The sequence below is a fragment of the Vidua macroura genome, chromosome 3, assembly GCF_024509145.1.
Source record: "Vidua macroura isolate BioBank_ID:100142 chromosome 3, ASM2450914v1, whole genome shotgun sequence".
Classification (NCBI taxonomy): domain Eukaryota; kingdom Metazoa; phylum Chordata; class Aves; order Passeriformes; family Viduidae; genus Vidua; species Vidua macroura.
The window spans coordinates 29,422,835-29,442,642 of record NC_071573.1 but is presented as its reverse complement, the minus strand read 5'-3'; the positions used below and the strand labels follow the sequence as shown (position 1 = coordinate 29,442,642).

Below are 19,808 nucleotides of genomic sequence, written 5' to 3'. Positions count from 1 at the left end.
ACTGAACTACTTCTTGCACCTTGTCAATATAGGATTGAAGCTTTTCCCTATGGCAGAGCTTCTAATTGTGACTGTTTAGCATCCTATTGTGAAGGATGGCTTGTCTGTGAAAAGGAAATGTAAAGATGGTCTTAGTAAAAATCATAATAGAACATACAACCTTATTTGCAAGGCTGCAAATTGCCTCAAAAACCTGTTGTTCTGGGGGTAGTTCCTCTCTCTAGGTCCTCTGAAGATCTGTGTCTTTCAGGCATGCCATGGCATAATGGATCTATTTCAGTTAAGACTGTTTAGTTTCTTAGTCTTCAAAACGCTGTTAATTTGGTTCAAGATGGAATCTGTTCTCTGTATTTCTTTCATTTGAACTAAACTACTACTTTGACTATTGATTTAAATCTGATACAGATACATGAAAATTTAGAGTATCTTTTAATTTCTTTTCGTTTTTAAATATGTAGGCATGACACTGCAGGGTTTATTGGGTTTTTTTAAAGCAGAGGTCAAAATCATTTTGACAAGGGATAATCTCATTGACATGGGATTATGTAAACTGGAAAGACATAGGAAGCAATTGAGGAAAGAGATGAGAGTATTGGAGTAGGGAAGGCCATCTCTCGAGTCGTTATGCTCATCTGGGAGGCAGCAGAGGATAACTTCAGCCATACTGTGTTGTCCATCACCTAAGACATTTGGCCTTTTATAGTAGTTTTCTCAGTTTTCTTGGTGCCTTAGTTGTACCTGCATTACGAAAATTGACACATGCAAGAATTGCTGGCTTTGAAAGACGTAGCCTAATGTACTTAGCTGCTGAAGGACTCCTACTCATGTCAATTCAGTATACATGCTACTGACGTAGTATTATAACTTGTTAATGTGTTAATGTTAGCTCATTCTCCATGTATTTTCATAAGTCTACAGCTAGTCATCAAAACCTTAACAGTACTACAAGATAAAAGATTCTTTTTGGCATTTGCTTTATATAGAGTCTTGCCTCCTAGCAGTTAATTTTAAATAAGAAGTATTTTTCTTTTAGATACTAATTATAAATAATGGGAAATTATTTTCCAATGTGTCTTTTATTTCCTGCCTTTAAATGTATTGTAAAAACCAGTGGGACATTTGGCCCAAAATTCAGTAGACACCATCTTGTGTTCTCATGGAAACATCTGATTAACAGCATGGAGTTGGCAGTTTCAGTCAAACTCATAATACATTTGAATGCGATTAGTAAGTAACATAAACATCCAGAAAGATGCTACAGGAATATATACTTGCCTGTTTAATGGCATAATTGCATTATTTCCTTTTTATTTTCCTTTATGTAAACACCAGAACTTGTGAATGACAACAAATCCTCTGGCATAGCTCTAGTATGACTTACCTTTCACTACTGAGAAGACTGTATATTGGATTTGTGAGAAATATGTTTTCGTTTTCATGGCACTATCCTTTGTCCTGTTTTAGGCAGCCCAGTGGCTTGCTGGATGACACATAACAGGTGTCTCTGGTTTTCCCAGGTGTGGGCACTCCCCCGTGTACCGCTGCCGGGAGATGTCGGGCCGGGCTCTTGTTCCCTTCGTTATGGCCAATGAAGTTCCGCACACGCTGTTGGCCCTGCTGCGGGGGCTCCCGGACTCTGCCACTCATGGCATGCGACAGAACAGTGTTCATGGAACCCTGCTGCAAGTAAGCTTGGGAGGCTTGTTTTGCATTGATTTGTTTTTGTTTTGTGAGGCTTTTGAAATTTTGGTTTTACTGTAGGGGTTTTTAAAAAAGTTTTTGGTCATACTTGACAGCCAGATGACATACCATGAGTTGTGCTTAACATTCACGCTTTGTCAAAACATACATGAAGACTGCTTTTGAGTTTATTCTGTCAGATGATAAATGTGGAATGCACGTTTCAGCTGTCATTTGAAGGCAGTAAGCAGTAACATTTGCATTTCATATAATGTTTCATCTCCAGAGATTAAAGTGCTTTAAGAGCAAATATCCCTATCTGAACGTATTTACAGAGAGATCTGCCAAAAATGACTGAGCAAATCTGAGGCAAAGCTGAACTCCATGCACCAATAGCATTGTATATATATTCAGACTCGCTACGGACCCACATAATTATTTATTACTTCATTTGCTTTTCCTGCTGCACCAACAGCTTCCTGTCAGTGTGCTGTACAAGTTGTGGTAAGCTTTATACTATTGTCTTCTGGAAACATTCTGGAGAATTTATCAGAATTTTCTTCATTCTCCATATATCATTCCCCTGGTTTATGGCAGTCAGTTTACTGTGTTTCATTTTTAAGTATCATGGTAATAAATTACTGATTTTTATTGCCCGTTTTTCACAAGCAACCCTCCAACAAAGCCATATTGTACACGATCAGCTCTGTTGGTCTGTCTTAGTTGGCAAGCTTTCCAGGGACATGTTCCCACTGTAAGCTGTGTGCTGGGGTGTGTGTAGTTGTTTTGATTTAGTGTTTAATTGCATCTTTTCTAGCATATTATTTCCCTTTAAAATCAAGACTTCCAGGAAATCTAGGAAATGAGTGAAGTCCCTCTAGGTCTGTTAATGTCAACTTTACCTATAAATGTTTCAGGCAGTTGAATCTGGATTTGAATGATGATTGGTAACAGTAAAGGGTTTTGCAGCGTATGGATGGGCACCTGCTTTGAAAAGCAGTCGATGCACCTGATAGATGCAAGGGATTGGACCTGTGAGCCTCTGTGTCTGTGTGGCAGGGGGAGACTGCCATCTTCAAATCAGCTGTGCAGCCCTGCTGTGTCACAGCTCCTGAAGTGTTAGGAAGAGAGGGTTGTTCCAACAGTGAGAATGAAATGCTTTCTCAATCCAAAATGATTACAACTCTACTCATGAGGGTGTGGACTGGCAGTAGTGTATAGAGTTAATTGCCTTCTTTTCTGTTACCTGGGAAAAAAAGATCATAATAATAATTATAGTGGGTGGATATGAAAGAGCCCAAAGGATGTTCTAGTTTTTTAATTCAGCATTGCTAACATGATCTTATGCATAGGTGTAGGAAGCTTTCCACACCTATGAGATGGGAGATATCCCAGGACTTTAACCTGATTTTTCATCAGTTTTGAGGAGCTACTAGGAGCTACTACTTCAGTTTGTACTTCACAATGAGAGACCATGCTGTCAGAGAATGATACTCTTCCAAGAAATGTCAGTCTTACCGTAACAGTTCAGTGGTTTGGTTTCTCAAATTTGTCTTGGGCTTTGCTGTTATCCCTTATGTATCAAGGGTACTCAAAATCTTTATTTAATGCTTAATATAATTTATTGTGTGGCTGACATGTATGGCAACTATTGGTTGCTAGTTTAAAATAAGAAAGCATTCAGAAGAAACACTTTAGGGTGGTAAAGATGTGCAAAAAATGGAGGCAAGGCAGTGGCGTTTGTTGTAGCTCCAAATTACTGGTGCCAGGTAGTTTAACCTGTAGTTAGCTTGCACTTCTGGTAGACAATACAAAGAGGAAAGTATTGTGACTTTTTAGGGGTTGCTGGATGTCTGATTTCAGTTTTCTTTTTATCAGTGTTTATTGGGACTTGCAAATCGGGTGGTAAGGCTTATTGAAATGTAGAAAACTATTTTATGGGGACTATTGGTTAAAGCACTGTTTCTCAGAAGGCTTACTTGAAGAGGTGGTGATCTGACAGTGTTCAAAACTGTTTGCACTGCTTTTCCATGACACAGTGAAGGATTTATCATCCTACTTGATACAAAACCAAAACAAAAATCTCTACTAAAAAGAGCAAGTCTATACAAAACTCAATAAAATATACATTTTTCCAGCAGTACAAGGTCAATATCTTAGGAAAATGGAATTCAGTAATTTGATCTGTTCAGTCACATGTGAAGCTACTAAGTTCATTGCTTGAGTTTTTTATTTCAGTGTTCATATACTGTCACGTTCTGAAAAGGAAGGCTGGAATTATTCAGAAATAGGTGCTAGTGCCAGAGGTAGTAAATCATAAAGGTATATTTCACTTATGTTTCAGAGTTATAGAAAGATCATTCAAAAACAGTTCAGCATGTAGTGCTTGTCCAGACATGGCTTGGTTTCCAAAATTCTGAGATTGCCAAGAAGTGCTTTTTTGACAGTGGATGTAGATGTGTTGTGTTTAACTTCAGATTTCTGCATGATGTGAAAACATGTCTTTTTCTCCATAGTGTTTTAACTGTGGCTCAATTTGCATAGGAATATGAATGTCCATGAGAATAAAATAATATTATGCTTTACAGATTTTACAGAATAATTCTTTTCAAGAATTATGTAAGAGGGGTGCTGCTGTTCTGTAACACTTGGGAAGCTGATGATATTCTTCAAGAAGCAGTTCTGCGTGATAAGCAAATGCACTGACTTGAATAAAGCAACGAAAAAATCTTTTATATGCTCAATATTTCCTTTATGAGTACAGTTTCTGCTCTGCTCCATTATCCAAATTGGCATAGTTTGGGGGAAGGAAATCGAGTTTCTAATTCACAGGAAAATGCAGAAATTTTGAACTAGCTTTCTTGAATAATGAAATACTTCTGGGTTGTTTTGTTTTAAAGTCTAGGCTTTTTAGCTGATCAGCTGAAAGGAAGAGCTCATCCAGAGATTTATGTAGGGACTTCTGGAAGAGTATCAAAATTTGACTAGGAAAGCCTTTATGTTTGTGAATCTTTCTGACTTTCGGCAGTTGCCAAGGAACTTACAAATATTTGGAAAGCTTGTGAGGTTTCCTTATCAGAGGATCAAATGTTCTTTTGACCTTCTGTCTCTTTGGGATTGGAATTCCTGCAGTATATATTCCATCTTTCCAGAAAAATGGAGAAATTCAGAATGAGCTAGGCAAGGCTGCCTTTTACCTTCACATCATCAATCAGTCATTCCTTAGGCGTGATTGAGTTCCAGCAGAGCTCCTCTCCTTGTTTCCTCTGCTACTTTTATTGGGGAGTTGTCATCAGTGCCCTCTTGGAGTCCTCTGGGTTGCTTACGTGGTTATGTGTTGGTCACGCAGCAGCTGCCAGGGTGGTTGAAGCCTCCCATGAGGGGCAGGGCCTGGTGACACAAGGCTGTTTCCTGTAGAAGCCCTTGTCCACTTGTTCTGCCTGGTTTGGCAGCTTGTAGCAGACACCCCCTGCAGTGTCACCCACACTTCAGTTCTTAGCTGTAAGGTCCCAGCTGGCTCATCATCCATCCCAGGCAAAGCTCTGTGCATTCCAGTTGTTCTGACATAGAGAGGTCATCCTCCATCTTCTCATCTCCCCTACCTGTCCTTCCTAAAGAGCCTGTGTCCTCCATTGCATTGCCCCAAACATGTCAGCTGTTGTATCTTGCCTCTGTGTTCCCAGCAAGACCACAGACTGCATCTGCACATGGGCCTTTTAATTCCTCTAATTCTTTAAACCCTTCCTATGAGTGCTTCAAAGTGAAGAAAAGTTACAGGGACCCTATAAAGATTTGTCCAGAAAGCAAGGCAGCACCCTTAATTCATCTGGTTTTGGGTTATTTATGATGATTAAAAAACCCTCCAAAATGCATAAACTTTCAGATTGGTTTGCCAGGGAAAGCAGATGTTAGACTTCAGCTTTTGTTTTTATCTTGAGAGAATCAGTTAACATGATTGATGCTGGGTTTCAAAGCCTGTGTGATGTTCATAGATGGACAATCCAGTTGTTTTTAGTACAGTGGAATAGCAATAGCATGACTGTAGCTTTCAGTCACAGTTCTGCACTCATTAGTTTCCAGAAATCTTTTTCACATTTGTATACTGGAAAAATCTGTACTCCAATGAGAGTGTATATACCCTTACATGCTGTTCATCTTGAGAAGAATCCATTGGGCAGCTGCCATTAATCATGAGCAAATGTAATTACTGTTAAAGTTTATTTGTTTTTCAAATGAATGAATCTGCACGTCAATTGACTTATTATCTTGTGTTTTATCAGTTTGATCTTCACATTCACTTTGGCAAGCCTACAGTTACATATTTTCAGAACACAGGGGATTAGGTCAATGAAAGTTATTAAAAGAGACATTGTGTTTTCATTAACTTGTCTGTGCCTTGTTCTGAAATGTTGAAGGTGTTGCCTTATTTTCTACATGCTAACAGTGTGTAGCTTGAGATTGGGATACAAACCAGAACAAAAAAGTTTGCTTCTCTTATTTGGCCATTCTATTTGAAGAGGTTTTTGCATTCTCTTTGGCATTTTAAGAGTTGGCGTTTTAGCATGGATTAGGAGGAAGGAGCATTCAGTGACTTCTCCCTCATCACTTGCTGCTTATATATGGAGGGAACTACATGACTTTGTCTGTGTGCCTCCATTTGCTGCCTCTACCAGGGGATGGATTGCATGGTTCAAAATAAAGCTTTTGATAGAAGTTCCGGCTGCACATATCATTAAAGAACAATTTTTGTCTGGAACCTACTTTGGTCATGATGAGTATTTACATTTTTGGTGGTACTTTATACAAGCAATCAAACAATTACATAAAATTAAAAAAAAAAAATCCTCTGCTGGTCTGTCATATTCTTGCAGGTGGATCCTTCCTGTTGTGACTGGTTTTGGTCACTGCTGTAACTCGAAAGTCACAGAAATTCTGCTTGCTCTGCTGTGGTCCCTAGGAATATTCTGTCTATCCCCCATCTTCTCATCTGAGGCCTGGCTGGTAGCTTCTCTTCTTCTCTTTGCTGCCATCTTCCCACTTATTTCATTTTGTCACTCCTACTGATTTATCCTGAAATTTGTTCCCTGAGCATATGCCAATGTTTTGCATTGCAACAGAAAAACTGTATTTCTTCTCTCTGGGGATCTTTTTTTAAAGACATACAAAGTATAACTGGCAGATGAAACGGAGCATTTGTTATGCTTTAGTGCAGGGTTAAATTCATGAAGATAAAAATGGAAATTCATTTACTTAATGTTGTTTTGAGTTTCAGCAATCAGCAGTCATTTGCTCTTCACAAATTGTTATGCTTAATATTCAAACTTTCTCCAAACTTAATTTTTATCCACAAAATTCTGTGGTGTTAGAGCAGCCAGCTGGTTCAAAGAAGTGTGTGTTTGTGTGTGTGGGGGGTTGATTTTTCCTTGTTTGTTTTTTCTGATCACTAATTCAAACAGTTCTGTTAGGCATATGAATGCAATGTCTCACGCAAAGAATGCTGTTTTGAGATTTTGAACCTTTTTTGTTTAGTTTTTGAAACAAGCAACACTTGCATCTCAAATCTGAAGAACGAAATGAGTCACATTGACTCAGTTGCATGTGACAGAAATTAGACTTATAGGAGACACTTGGCTTCATAACTCTTTACATTATTTAACATTCATTGTAAAAATTAAACTTCCTGCTGACTTCATTAGGTCAAGAAGTTGGCAGTTACTTTACAGGGAATAGCAGCATCTTACAAAGCTATACCCATCTCTCTAAATATTCTTCAAAATGGAAAAATCTAGAGCCCTTTTATTAAAAAAATAATAATATGATTAGAACACTTGGTTGCATGGTAGGTTTTTCTATACAGGACTTTTATCATAGAATCATGGAATTGGTTGGGTTGGAAGAGACTTTAAAGATCAGGTTCCAACCCCCTGCCCTGGGCAGGTTCTCCTACACCAGGTTGCTGAGAGATTCATCTAGCCTGGCCTTGAATACTATGAAAGTCATGTACTATTTTTTTTTTAATATTTCTGGAGTTTATTGAATACATCAAGGTTTGTGCAATGGTAGAAGTTTAAATTATCTATATTAGCTCTTCGGTTATGCTGATTCTTTATATCTTAATGGAGAGCTGGAAGAAGGGATTTAAAGATGAAATAATTGATTTAAAGAATGGTTGGAGCCTTCATTAGAGCAGGAAGACAATCAGGACAAGAACACAGCCTTATAACAGCTATGTTAACAGGGTCATGTAAAGATTTGTCTGAGTCAGGGTGCTCCCTCCAGCAAGGACTGATAGCACAAGCCAAGGAAAAGTAAGGCAGATGAAGCAGCTGGACAAACATCTGCATGTGCTGTCTCAGCTTCCAACACTTTTGAGCCAGAGATGTGTGGATGTGACTTTTTGGAAGATAAAAATTCGGTACATGGTTGTACTAATGAACAGCAGAAATTCATCATGAAAACATCAGTATGTTAGGTAGTTTAATTATCTGGCAGATTTGTATTAAGACAGGCTGTTGTTGATGAAAGTAATGAAAGTAGAGTCTGCCTAATGAATGCAGATGTCTCTTTCCTTCCTTTGAGGAGGAGGATTTTAGCTGAAATGGCTCCAAAAGAAGATCAAGCTTTAGGTATTTCTGATTGTAATCACTTTTGTGTTTTATGAGTTTAATACTTGAATACTTACTCAGAGGACTAAATGCAGTTTAAGTAATTTGAAGATAAAGGAGGGAAGAATGATGCATGAAGAACTCACAAGCAGTCACTGGACCTGCCTTTTACTGGACTGAATAGGTAATAAAACCCCATGGACTCCAGTGACTAGAGTGTGAGAATATGAGGAGACAAGTCAAATACATTTTGAAGGTCATTCTTGGATGCTGATCCTTGTTGCTGGGTAAAAGAGAGAGGTGTACTATTTATGAGTTTCACCTAAAAATCCTTAATGTGAATTAGCAGCAGTGTTGTCAGTCACCATATTTTTTTCTTGTTTTGTTTTGAAGACAGAGGCTCTCTAGATTCTGAGGGAATGAATGAGGAAGTAGTGTATTGTTTACTTGGTTTTATTCAGTAGCCTAGAAACATTGTCTATGGTAAATTACATTTTATTTGTCTTGGCAGTAAAGTTTGAAGTGTAGCAGTTTAGTGTTGGCTTATAAAAACTCAATATAGTAAACAAACCTTATATTGTCTACTGATCAAAGAAATAAACCTGCTAAAATTAAATGTTTTCCAGTGAAACTTCCTTTCAGCTGTTTCTTTTCTAATCTCAGTTTTTAGTCTTCAAGATAAGCCTTACTTTTAAGATTAGTACAAACAGAAGAGAAATACTGATGTCAAGTTGGAAACATTCATTTATATGGAGCTGGCAATAACAGAACAGTTGTCTCATTTCTTTATGTTGTAAATTTCTATTGACTGTTACATAAGTACACTGATACAAGGAGGCAGTAAGCATTTGAGAATGAGATTTGTATCTATGAATGCAACAGAAATGCAGCTGAGTTCCAGGAATGGGAGGAGGCAGTCTCTGAAAGAGAGTCATTGATAAGATTTTGCCAGAGGTTTTCTTTCAGCTGTTTTTTTAATTAAAAAAAACAAACCGAGAAAAATACTTGTAATCTGACTGATTGACTGGGCAGCCCTGCTGGTTGTACATTACTTTGAAGTTGCTTTAACTGTAATTAGTAATGCTCCCAAATATTGTCTCTGACTTCCTAAGACATCTCACCACTTTTCAAAAGGACAAAGATGTACACAACTCTTAAAACTCTAGCTTTATTTTCCATTTTTGCATCATTATTGAGTTCTCTCCTACAGGAGCTAAGGGTATGCAAAGATGCTGCTGTTGTAAAGATGCAAAGATGATCTTGTAAACCCTGTAGGGTCACATCTTTCTAGTGAAAAAAAAAGGCACGGTTTAGTACAGAATGAGCAACATTCATCAGTCAGTGAAAACAACTACTGTTTTGATTGAGAGGTAACTATAATAATGATTACTCTGAGTTGTGCCAGGGAGAGCATTTCAGTTGCCACCTCTGTACAGGGAGAGGGATGCCTTGATGGATGCACTGCTTCCCTCTTTCCCATACCCTAGATTTTGTTACTTGTTACTCTGATTATGGTAAGCAGTTGCTTTACAAATGTTTTGGCCTTCCTGTTCTAGTGCACCTAGTTCCACTCCTTTATGAATAAAAGCTCCTGCAGCCTTGCTAGCAGAAGTTTTGGGTGCCTCTGTGTGTGTGGCCATTTGAGGTACCCTGCCTCTCATATACAGCCATTCATACATCCATACAACCTGGCATCTCTAGTTGAGTTTGTGGATAATTGTGCAGTGACTGAAAACACTATCTGTGAATGTGGTTATATAAAACAACTTTGATTAGGTGTTAACAAAGAGAAATCCTCTTTATAGGTACAGTTTTCACAGTGGATACATTATTTTGTCTTTAAATAATGGACGTGTGAGAAACAAATAACTGTCAGCACAGTGTTTTACTTTTCATTACTGAAGTCTTCCTGAAGAGAGTTGAACTATTCTAGGCACTGGCTGAGTAATTTGATTTAGGCCTCCCAGAACAACAGTTGAACTGTTGTGAAGTCTGAATTTTTAAGTGTTCCTTTCTGTGCATATTTCTTGCACCTGTTTTGTATTATGAATCTATAAGTATCCCTCATGATTAGTCAGGAAAGCAATCCTATCACTCTGTCACTGGCAGAGGATGTTTTTACAGTTGGGAAGGGAAAAGCTGAAACTTGTAAAGCTTACCAAAGTTATAATATTCTCCTAGGTGGTGCAGTGGATTAATTTAGTACTCCATGGAGTTCATTTTTCATCTCCCAAAACATATTTTCCATCCAACCCCATAGGATTTTTTTCTCCTTACTTTCGATCTAGGAACCATGTCTTTAAAACTTTCAGAGCCAAAAGAAAGACAATCCTCAATACACTTTCTAGATACACTTTTAAAAATACCCATCCATGATAAGTTCTGACTGCTTGAGGATACTTGAAGAATTCTTACATACAGTGAGAGGCCTTTTTTACTATTCTCTGTGTTTTCAGTAGTTCAGGCTATAGTGAGAAATAGGGGAAGGTGCCTTCTGTGTTTTTTGGAAGCTCTCTCAGCCTGTTTACAAAAGAGAAGAATATTCTGCATGAAAAGAAGAGAAAGCTGGGAAAATGGGCTTTCAAAAGAATGCTGGGTGGGAGAACCGAATGAAGAGGGATGAGTGTTTGTAAGTGGGTAACTACTCAGTAAGGACTTACCAGTGTTGAAGACCAGGATGCAAGAATCTTGAATAGTGGAACAAAAAAATTGAAAGGAAGAAAGGACGAAAAACCTGGAAATCTAAGGAAGTGAGAAAAAATAAACCAAAACAAGAAGACACTTTTCCAGCGTATGAAAATAGGTATCAAGAGTGTTAATGCATCAAATCACATAATGTGCTTTCTCTGTCTTAACCAATTTAATGCATGTTAATTGCTTTGGTTTTTTAAAATGTTTATATGTCCACAGGCATTTCTTTCAGTAGTGTTTCTTACTACTTCTTTTTCTTGCCTTTATGTTTTTAAGTAGCTTGAAATAATCAGCATTTTTGAAGTAGTTATTGTCATGCTAAAATTTTCTGGGAATATTTTTACACACGGCTGTTTGAGGTAAAGTGTGTTTTTTCTTACTGAGGCTCTAAATGGCTGACTCTGAACTTGAACATACTCTGTAAATGTGTTCCTCTGGTTTTGTTCCTCCAATGCTGTTTACGCATAGGCCAGAAAAGAGCAGTAAATGGATATCCAGGTGTAGGAAGGGCTGTACAGACATTTCACAGACATAAAGAAAGTGCATGGGACAGAAAGTTTATGTGGGTGTGCAATTACCAAGGAGAAGCTGGGTTATGGTTGTACCTAGTAGTGGAGAGTTTATTTGGAGGAGTAGGAGTGGTGCCTTGCTTGTAAGGGTCTGTCTGCACGTTTTACTTTTAGGTCAGGGGCAGTGTGAGGAGCAAAGCTCTACTGGAGCACAGTTTGTTTTCCACTCTCTAGTACAACATGCTTCCAGTTCTGGGGCTTTTCTGCTAAAACCCTCAACTAAAAGCCGGTGACACTAAACTGGGAGCAGCTGTCAAATCCCTTGAGGGCAGAGATGCCCTGCAGAGAGACCTCAGCAAATTAGAGAGATGGGCAACCACCAGTTATGAAGTTTAACAGTGACAAGTGCCCAATTCTGCACCTGGGACAGGGCAGCCCTCGTTGTGTGTATAGATTGCGAAATGAGAAGTTGGAGAGCAGCTCCAAGGAAAGGGACCTTGGGACCTTGACTCATACTCTGCTTGGTCGATGGCAATTGGAATGTGAGTCAGCAGTGCCCTGGCAGCCAGGAGGGCCATCCCTGTCCTGGGGTGCACCAGGCATGGCATCACAGTGAGGCAAGGGAGGGATTGTCCCACTCTGCTCTGCACTGTGGTGGCCTCGCATATTGTGTGCAGTTATACTGGGTCACACAACATAGGAAAGATACTAAACTATTAGGGAGTGTCCAGAGGATGTCCATGAGGTTGAAGGGCCTTGAGGGGAAGCCATATGAGGAGTGGCTGAGGTCACTTGGCCTATTCAGCCTGGGGAAGAGGAGACTGAGGGGAGATGACATTGCAGTTACAACTTCTTCTGAGGGGAAGAGGAGGAGCAGGTACTGGCCTCTTTACTTGTGTGATCAGGAATCAAGGAAACAGGATGAGGCTGAGTTGGGAGAGGTTTCAGTTTGCTATCAGGAAAACAGCAGAGTGTGGCTGGGCACCGAAACAGACACCCCAGAGAACGGTCATGGCAGCAGCCTGACAGAGTTCAGGAAGCATTTGGACAGTGCTCTCAAACACATGATGTGACTCTTGGGGATGGTCCTGTGCAAGGACAGAAGTGATAATAATGTGGATTCTAAGTTGGGTGATGAAAAAATATTGCTTCCAGTGGAGCTGCAAGCAGCTCTTGGACTTGGTATACCCTGCAGAGCCTTCCTTAGGTGCTGGAAACAGTCTAGGTGTGGTCTAACTGGAGAAGAGAGCAAGGGGAGATGCTGAGAGGGTGAGGGCTGCTTCTAAATTGATCACGTGTCAAGATCCCTCCTTTTCTCTACTTCATAAAATGTGCTAGTTGTCTTTGGATCATCAGAGTTTCCTGGATGTTTGGGAGTGTGGAAACCTCCCCCACAGCTTTAAGCAATCAAAGAATTAATAAAGCTTCTGAAGGAATGATGAGCAGCAGGTGCTTCTATTCTGCCCTCCCTAGTTGCTTGTGCCTCTGTTATCTCTGCCCTGTTTCCTCTGGCACCCTCGCTATCAACTCCCTCCCACCAGCTCTTGTTTCAGATGTTTGCTCCTTTTTGTCTCTGTTTTAGACCTCATCCTCTGTTACAGAATAGCTGCTGTTGTGGTGTTTTGTTGCATATTGCACTGGAGTAATTACCATGCTGCCAGAAATGCAGGCCAAATGTATCTGTATATTGATTTTTTCAGAAGTGTAAGCTTCAGATTCAGTGCATCTTCACATCTGCAATGAATGTCTCAATCTCTATTTGGCAGGTAACCTCTGCAGATTGTTGTTGTTCATTCTGGCCTGTTTTTATTGTGAAAAATAAGCCATAGTTATGAATTTTTTTCCCTCAAATACAGAGGTATTTTCAAAGCTGCAGAAAGGTCATTGTGACAGAGGTATATATTGGGAAAACTTTACATCTTGAAAATCTGGTTAATCCTTTTTTGGTGCAAATGCATCAACAACATTAAACCTTCCTTTTCCCTTTGAGAAATCACTTATGAATTCAACACTAAAACATCTGACATAAATGGAAGATATCAAGCATTTATAGTTCATACCAAGTATAACTTGAGTATGGTTGAATTCTCTTAGCACCTTTTCTTCCTTTCACCAGTCCAAATGCATGCAATTGTTTAGCTTTATAATATTATAGTCTTAAAAGAGAAAAAAAAGGTAGGAAAAGCCAACTTCTCTCGGTCCCTACAAAACACATCTGTAGCAAACAAAACACCTGTTATGTGCTCATCTCGCATTTGTAAAGTGTAGAAGATCTTTAATTTATTCTTCCAAGGTTCTGTCCATCTTGTTTCATTGGTGAAACAGACACTGCTGGCAAATAGAACAGGAAATGTAAAGTGCACAATGTTCACTTTTTTTTTTTTCCCATAGAAAATATAGCTGGAGACATGCTTGAGTGCATGCTTGATTTTTGAACCTATTGAATTATTCTGTGCCATAAGAAATAAGAATAAGGTAGAGCCTTTGCTCTATGGAATGAAATAACTTTTGAACCCAAATCAACTCAAGACAAGAAAGATTAAATCACATTTTCAGTATGTTATGTGAAACGTGCTACATGCTTAATATTTTTAGGTTATTATGTTAATAGAAAAGTAAGTAATATCAGCATAAAAATATGTGTGTGTTCTGATGATTCTCCTGTTTTCCCATCTAGTAAATACTACTCACTTCCATAAAAAGCCTTAGGAAGATGTAGAGATGGACAGAGTAACACTCTAAAAGACTTCATATATACACCTTATTGCCAGATTTTTGTTCGGCTTTGTTATTTCCTGATCTAATGAAAAACATATGTTCTGTGTGTGTATGCTGTCTTGCAGCATAAAACTGCATCCTATAGAAAATCCTGAAGCATTTCAAAAGGAAGGTACTCGGCGTAATCACTTCAGGGTACTGCTTTCTTATAGGAGCCTTGTTGTGCATGTTGAATTTCAAACCTCCATGGCGGCACTAATATGAAAAGTGGCCATAAATAGAATGAAATGCATCAAGGGCTTCCAGAAATAGAAATACCTTTTTTTAATTTGCTGGTTTGAGACAATAATTTATATGTTTGAGTTATCATATTGTAAGCTATTATTTTAAAATTAATAAAAATAAAATAAGTTTATAGATATTAGGAACTGAGGAGGGAATATGGTTCTGACTGTAGTTATTTCTCTTGGATTATTGTACAATAATTAGAAACATTTAAAAATCATGTTGCAGCATCAGGCAACTTCAGTAGTTGGAAGTGAAAAAAAGCTTATGAAAGCCAAAATAAGCTTTTTATGTTTAACTAGTTTTGAAATTTGCACAGTATGGCCTTTTGTTACTCAGTGATCACTGGTGAGGAAAAAAGTGCTATCTTTGAAACATCACACTGCCTTTAGCAATAAAAGGAGAATACTGTTTTCTCTAAAAAAATAGGAAGTGTTAGTAAAAGTGATAGAGATACATTGAAAGAGGAAATATAACTACAAAGTAATGTAGCTCTTAGAGTTGTTTTATTTTCATAATTTTTTTTCTGAAAAGCCTTATTGTAGAGAGAAGAAAAAAAAATTAAGTTAGTCTTTCAGACAGATACGTTGAATATATAGCATTGTTATTTAATCAAATTTGACACAAGAGTTAATAGTTCTAATGACATTTAAAGCTGTTTTCAGTCTTCTATAACGTGGCACTTTGTGAACAGTTGAAGAAGTTAATTTCCTGTAAAGTTGAATTTTTGAAGTTCTGTGATCACATGGTCCAAATAAATGATCTCATCCTTAATATTTCTTAAGTCAACTTGCAAATGTTCCTAAACTGTTCATGTCCAGCTCTCAAATTATTACAGCACTAACTTCTTGGGTTTTTTCTCTCAGAGTGCAGTAAGCTTGGGATTTCCTCAGAAAGCGCGACATTTGTAACCACCACAGCCTTTAATACTTTCTTCCATCAAATCTTTCACTACTTGAGTCTTGCTAATGTTTTCCATCAGCCTTTTCCTGTCAGAGGAATTAATGTTCCATTCACGTGTTATCTTTTAATTCAGTTTTATATCAGTGATACTTATAAAGATTGGATATGGCAACAGGAAGAAAGGTTTGGAAGCTGGGAGTAGGTTGTATATTTTTGCATTCAGTCATGAACGAGGCTTGTAATCGGGTTATCTACATAAAAAGTCCCTGGGGTTTTACACAGACAACTTTGTTGAATAAAATTACAGCACCATGATTAGGCACCACGAAAATCCTCAAAACAGTTTCAGTGCTTCAGTTATAGAAGCACAAGCACTTGGGAGGTGTCTCTGGATGATGCCATTCCATAGCGGTGCTGTGAGCAGGCGGTGTTGTCACAGAATTAGAACAATTCTGTTTAATTAGAAGAATTAGACAAACTTGATTTGGGTATTTTGCTTTAATTAGCCTGGTTTCTTGTGAATAAGATGGATTATTTTAGGTGACAAGTATGAAATTTTCACAGTTTGTACAGTAACTAAAACAAAGGTGATAAATTTGAGGAATTTTTCCATTTCTTTCATGGTTTATAATACCAAACATTTATACTCAGTATTGCTACTGTATTGTAAACAATGCTTTCTCTAAGGCATCTCTTTACAAGTTTATGTGATGAAAACTGTAATATCACCAATAAGTATTTTGTTATTTACCTTTTAACTTGCTTAACAAAGAGCTTTGACTGTTGTTATTTGCAACTAGAAGAGAGCTCATCCTTCTTAACATCAAGTAAATAAATTTATAAATAGGTGAGCTCCCCTTTTGCAGCTAGTTGATAATTTTTAATGTATTGTAAAGCCAGCAAGACTGATCAAGTGCACAGAAAATGCATAATGGTGTTTGGAGAGGGGAAGAGGAAGCTTGGTTTCAAATAAAGTTATTTTGTTTTTCTAAGTGCAGTTAAACCATGGAATTTTGTGGAATTTTAGTAGACTCTTAAACTGCCCCTGTGGATTCCCTAACTTCTGACATGTTCTTACTAGTTCGTTTTGTTGTATTTTTTTTGCCAAATTGAAATATTTTCAGTGTTTGAAGCAGCAGTCATACTTCATACTGTTATATGTGCTTTATTGTAATTTTAGCTCTGTAGTAAATTTTACTGCTTAAAAATTTTACTGCTTAAATTTTACTGCTTAAAAAAAAATGCAGCTTTATGGAATGATTCTTCAACATAAACTGTCAATCCCCAGCATAATCTGTTGATAACCAGTGGATACTTTGTGACCAGGACTGAGGATAGGGTATGGAGCAGGCACCTCTCTAAAAATGATGATAAGAGAGATGCACAGAAGATCTGTGCTGAGGAGCCATTCAGTGTGTGGCATCTTTTAGGTGCTTTGTAGCAGAGATTATGAACAAAGTACTGGAAACATGAGTAGGGGTAGCGATGCCTTCTACTCATTTCTGTTCTGCCAAATTCGGACTGTGAAGTGACTTGAAACCACAGGCTCTCCCTAGATTCTGGTTTAGTTTATCTAAAGCTGGTAAAATAAAGTGTTTAATCTGTTCACTAAAGAAAATGTTGATTTTAGTGGGTGATTTTGCAATTGCAGCCACTGGTAAAATAGAGAAGTGACAGGACATGGCCTGTGGAGTTGTGGGTGGAGGTGAACACAAGCACGACCAGATTGGTACTGATTGCAAAGGGATAACACAGTAAAGAACCCATTGAGATACTTTTACCACTTGCGTTTGTTTGAAAAAGGGTATGAAGTATCCTAATAGTCCCTTCTATCGCTGATGCAAGGTGGTTTTCAGCTGCCTTGAGCCAATCTGGCATTTAATGAAATGGGTGCCTACTTGTTCTCATTGCCAGTTTTGAGGATTTTGAGCCTACATAAATCCTAATGCCAGAGGATTTGTGTAGGCTCATGCTCTGCAAACAGCTTGTGCACAGCAGTCCACATGCAGCTGATCATCACTAGTCCTGTGGCTGCTGGGTGTTGCAGCTGCCACAGGTCAGATGGTGGTCCTCTTGGAGCCATTTCAGCAAAACCAAACAAGATTTAATTATTTCGATGTTATTTAAATGAATTTAAACATTCCAATTTCAATATCAGGCTTCTGCTAACCTAGTTGATGTGACTGAAGGGTGTGGGGAGCTTGCTTTCATTAGAAACCTGGGCAGGATGTTTGAAATTGTCAAACTTCAGCAGGCTGTGGTGTCGAAAAAGTGGTGGGCATGGTAACATCTGCCACTGGCCACCAGTGTGTTCAGAAGGCAACAACCTCTGTGCAGCTCAATATCTAAAGCTGAGTAGAGGGTTAAGTGGCTTTAAAAAACTGTTCTCAGAGACAATGGGACAGCTGTACTGCTCTGGGATAATAAAATCAGCGGCAATCATGTGCAAATGTTGGTGAAGGTGGTGTTGAGTAAGGGAAAGTGTTGGAAGAACTTGTTTTTCAAAAAATTTGTTTCTGACATAAAAACTGTTGCTATTGACATTCCCTTATGTCAAAAACACATCAATTACATGCAAGTGGAAGAGAGAAGGGGGGAAAAATAACAATAAAGAACAGATCTTTCTGACTCTCTGAAGAGAAGAGCCCCAGGAAATGTCATCATTTTATTCTGGATATTGTCTGTTACTGGTGAATTTACAAAGGCAGCGTTCATCTGCTGTGGTGCTGCTGATTGTAAAACGAAGTGCATGATCGTACTAGGGCTTGGAAAATGTTTGATAGCTTTGAGTTTGGCACTTGCTGTAATAGCGTAGGATGCTTGTTTGTCTGGGGAAAAAATCCACAAGGCGATGAAGCATTGTCACTAATTAAAATCAGAAGGAATACTTGAGCCATTTGGGGGAGATGTAATCAGCTGACTAGTGAGATTAAACTTTGGGAACAAAAGGCAAATACATTGCAGGTAGAATTCCAAATGTTCAGAGCAGAGATGAAAAATTCATTAATGTTGCTCTCTGATTATGCAGTTAGCCCTTTCCTTGCCCTTAAGTTTACCTTGGCTGGGGCACTTGCAGTTAAATGGCACTGTGGAAATTACTGGAAAACATTAACATTAACTTGTTATTGTAAGCTGACATCATGCTGAGCCTGATGGGAAGTGAAAATTTATAAATAGCTTGTCCATATGTGTAAGGCAAAAATCTGCTGATCTTCAGCAGTAGCATGATTCATGTATTTGCTGTAGTTTAAACTTCATTGTGAGTTTTCTATGTTCATATGAACTTGGTAGTTCCAAAAACTTCAGGAAGATCAGTGGTCCAAAACTGACAGAACTCTGAGGAAATACTGTTGGTATTTTCAGTGCAGTTTTGGTTGTACAATCTGTATAATACTGGCACTTAGGTATTATTCCCTCTGTGTTTTCTGAAGAGCCAAGTGCTTCCAAAAAAGTATACTTAAAGCATAATTTTGACATTTTTTTTCCTCCCCCCATAAATTCTCATGCACATGCCTACTATCTATGAACTGGAACTTACAGGATCCAAATTGTCTGTCTCTGAGATGCATCCTTTGTGTATTTCAAATAAATCACTTAATCTCTGTTTCCTTGAATGCAAGACTTTATTCTATAATATTTTATAATATGGGAGAGGGAGGTCATATTGAGAAACAGTATGTGATTACATAAGTAAAAGCTTTATTTCTATATCATTCATGGAAAATAAGGAAAGAGATGTTGTGTACTTCAGGGAGCCAGTCCTCTTTCCTCTTAGATGATCTTCGTTGTTGGAAAGTGGCTGGATCCACACACACCTGGGCTGAGCAGTGCTGCCATGTAGTCCAGTGAGACTGAAAATACAGGAGGGCTCTTGGGTTGAATATTGTCTTTTTCTCACATGTTACAGCTAAGTGGGATCCTCTCACAAAAATTAATTTCTAGATGTTACTGTAATAAAAGAAGAAAAAAGAAAAAGAGTTTGCATTAAATGCACCTTCCTTTTTCCAGTTGTCTTATGTACTACCCTTGTAAAGCTGAACTCATTATTAATGTTTATGCTTGGAATTCAATTTAAGTTATCTGCAAGTTAAGCCCATCCATCAGCTATGTTGTCTAGACATAAAGTTACTTTTATTGCATCCCCTTTTATAGGGATAGTTTTGACAGAGGAAAATTCTTGTGAGTTTTACTTGCATTCAGCTGTGTTGCTATGTGTCAGAGGAGTTTTGCATTTGAGCTGGGGGTCTGGGCACCAACATGGATGGTGTGTGATGGATTTGCATAGCTCCAGCCCTCAATGTTTCTTTCCCTTGTTACCTGCATCTAACTGTGTGAGAATTTTCCTGAAGGGAAGGACATTTGCTCTATTGTTTGTACTCAGGTGCAGCAATCCCTGCTGTGGAAGAGCAATCAATCT

The 19,808-nt window shown here is 38.3% G+C and overlaps 1 protein-coding gene across 1 annotated transcript in view; it reads left to right on the top strand.

The window, feature by feature from the left end:
* The window catches only part of THADA (THADA armadillo repeat containing), a 215,153-nt gene that overhangs the window by 125,983 nt on the left and 69,362 nt on the right, over positions 1–19,808 (top strand). Inside the window, exon 30 of the mRNA XM_053972850.1 lies at positions 1,518–1,686. Coding sequence (XP_053828825.1) covers positions 1,518–1,686 — 169 coding nt within the window. The remainder of the gene's footprint in view (positions 1–1,517; positions 1,687–19,808) is intronic.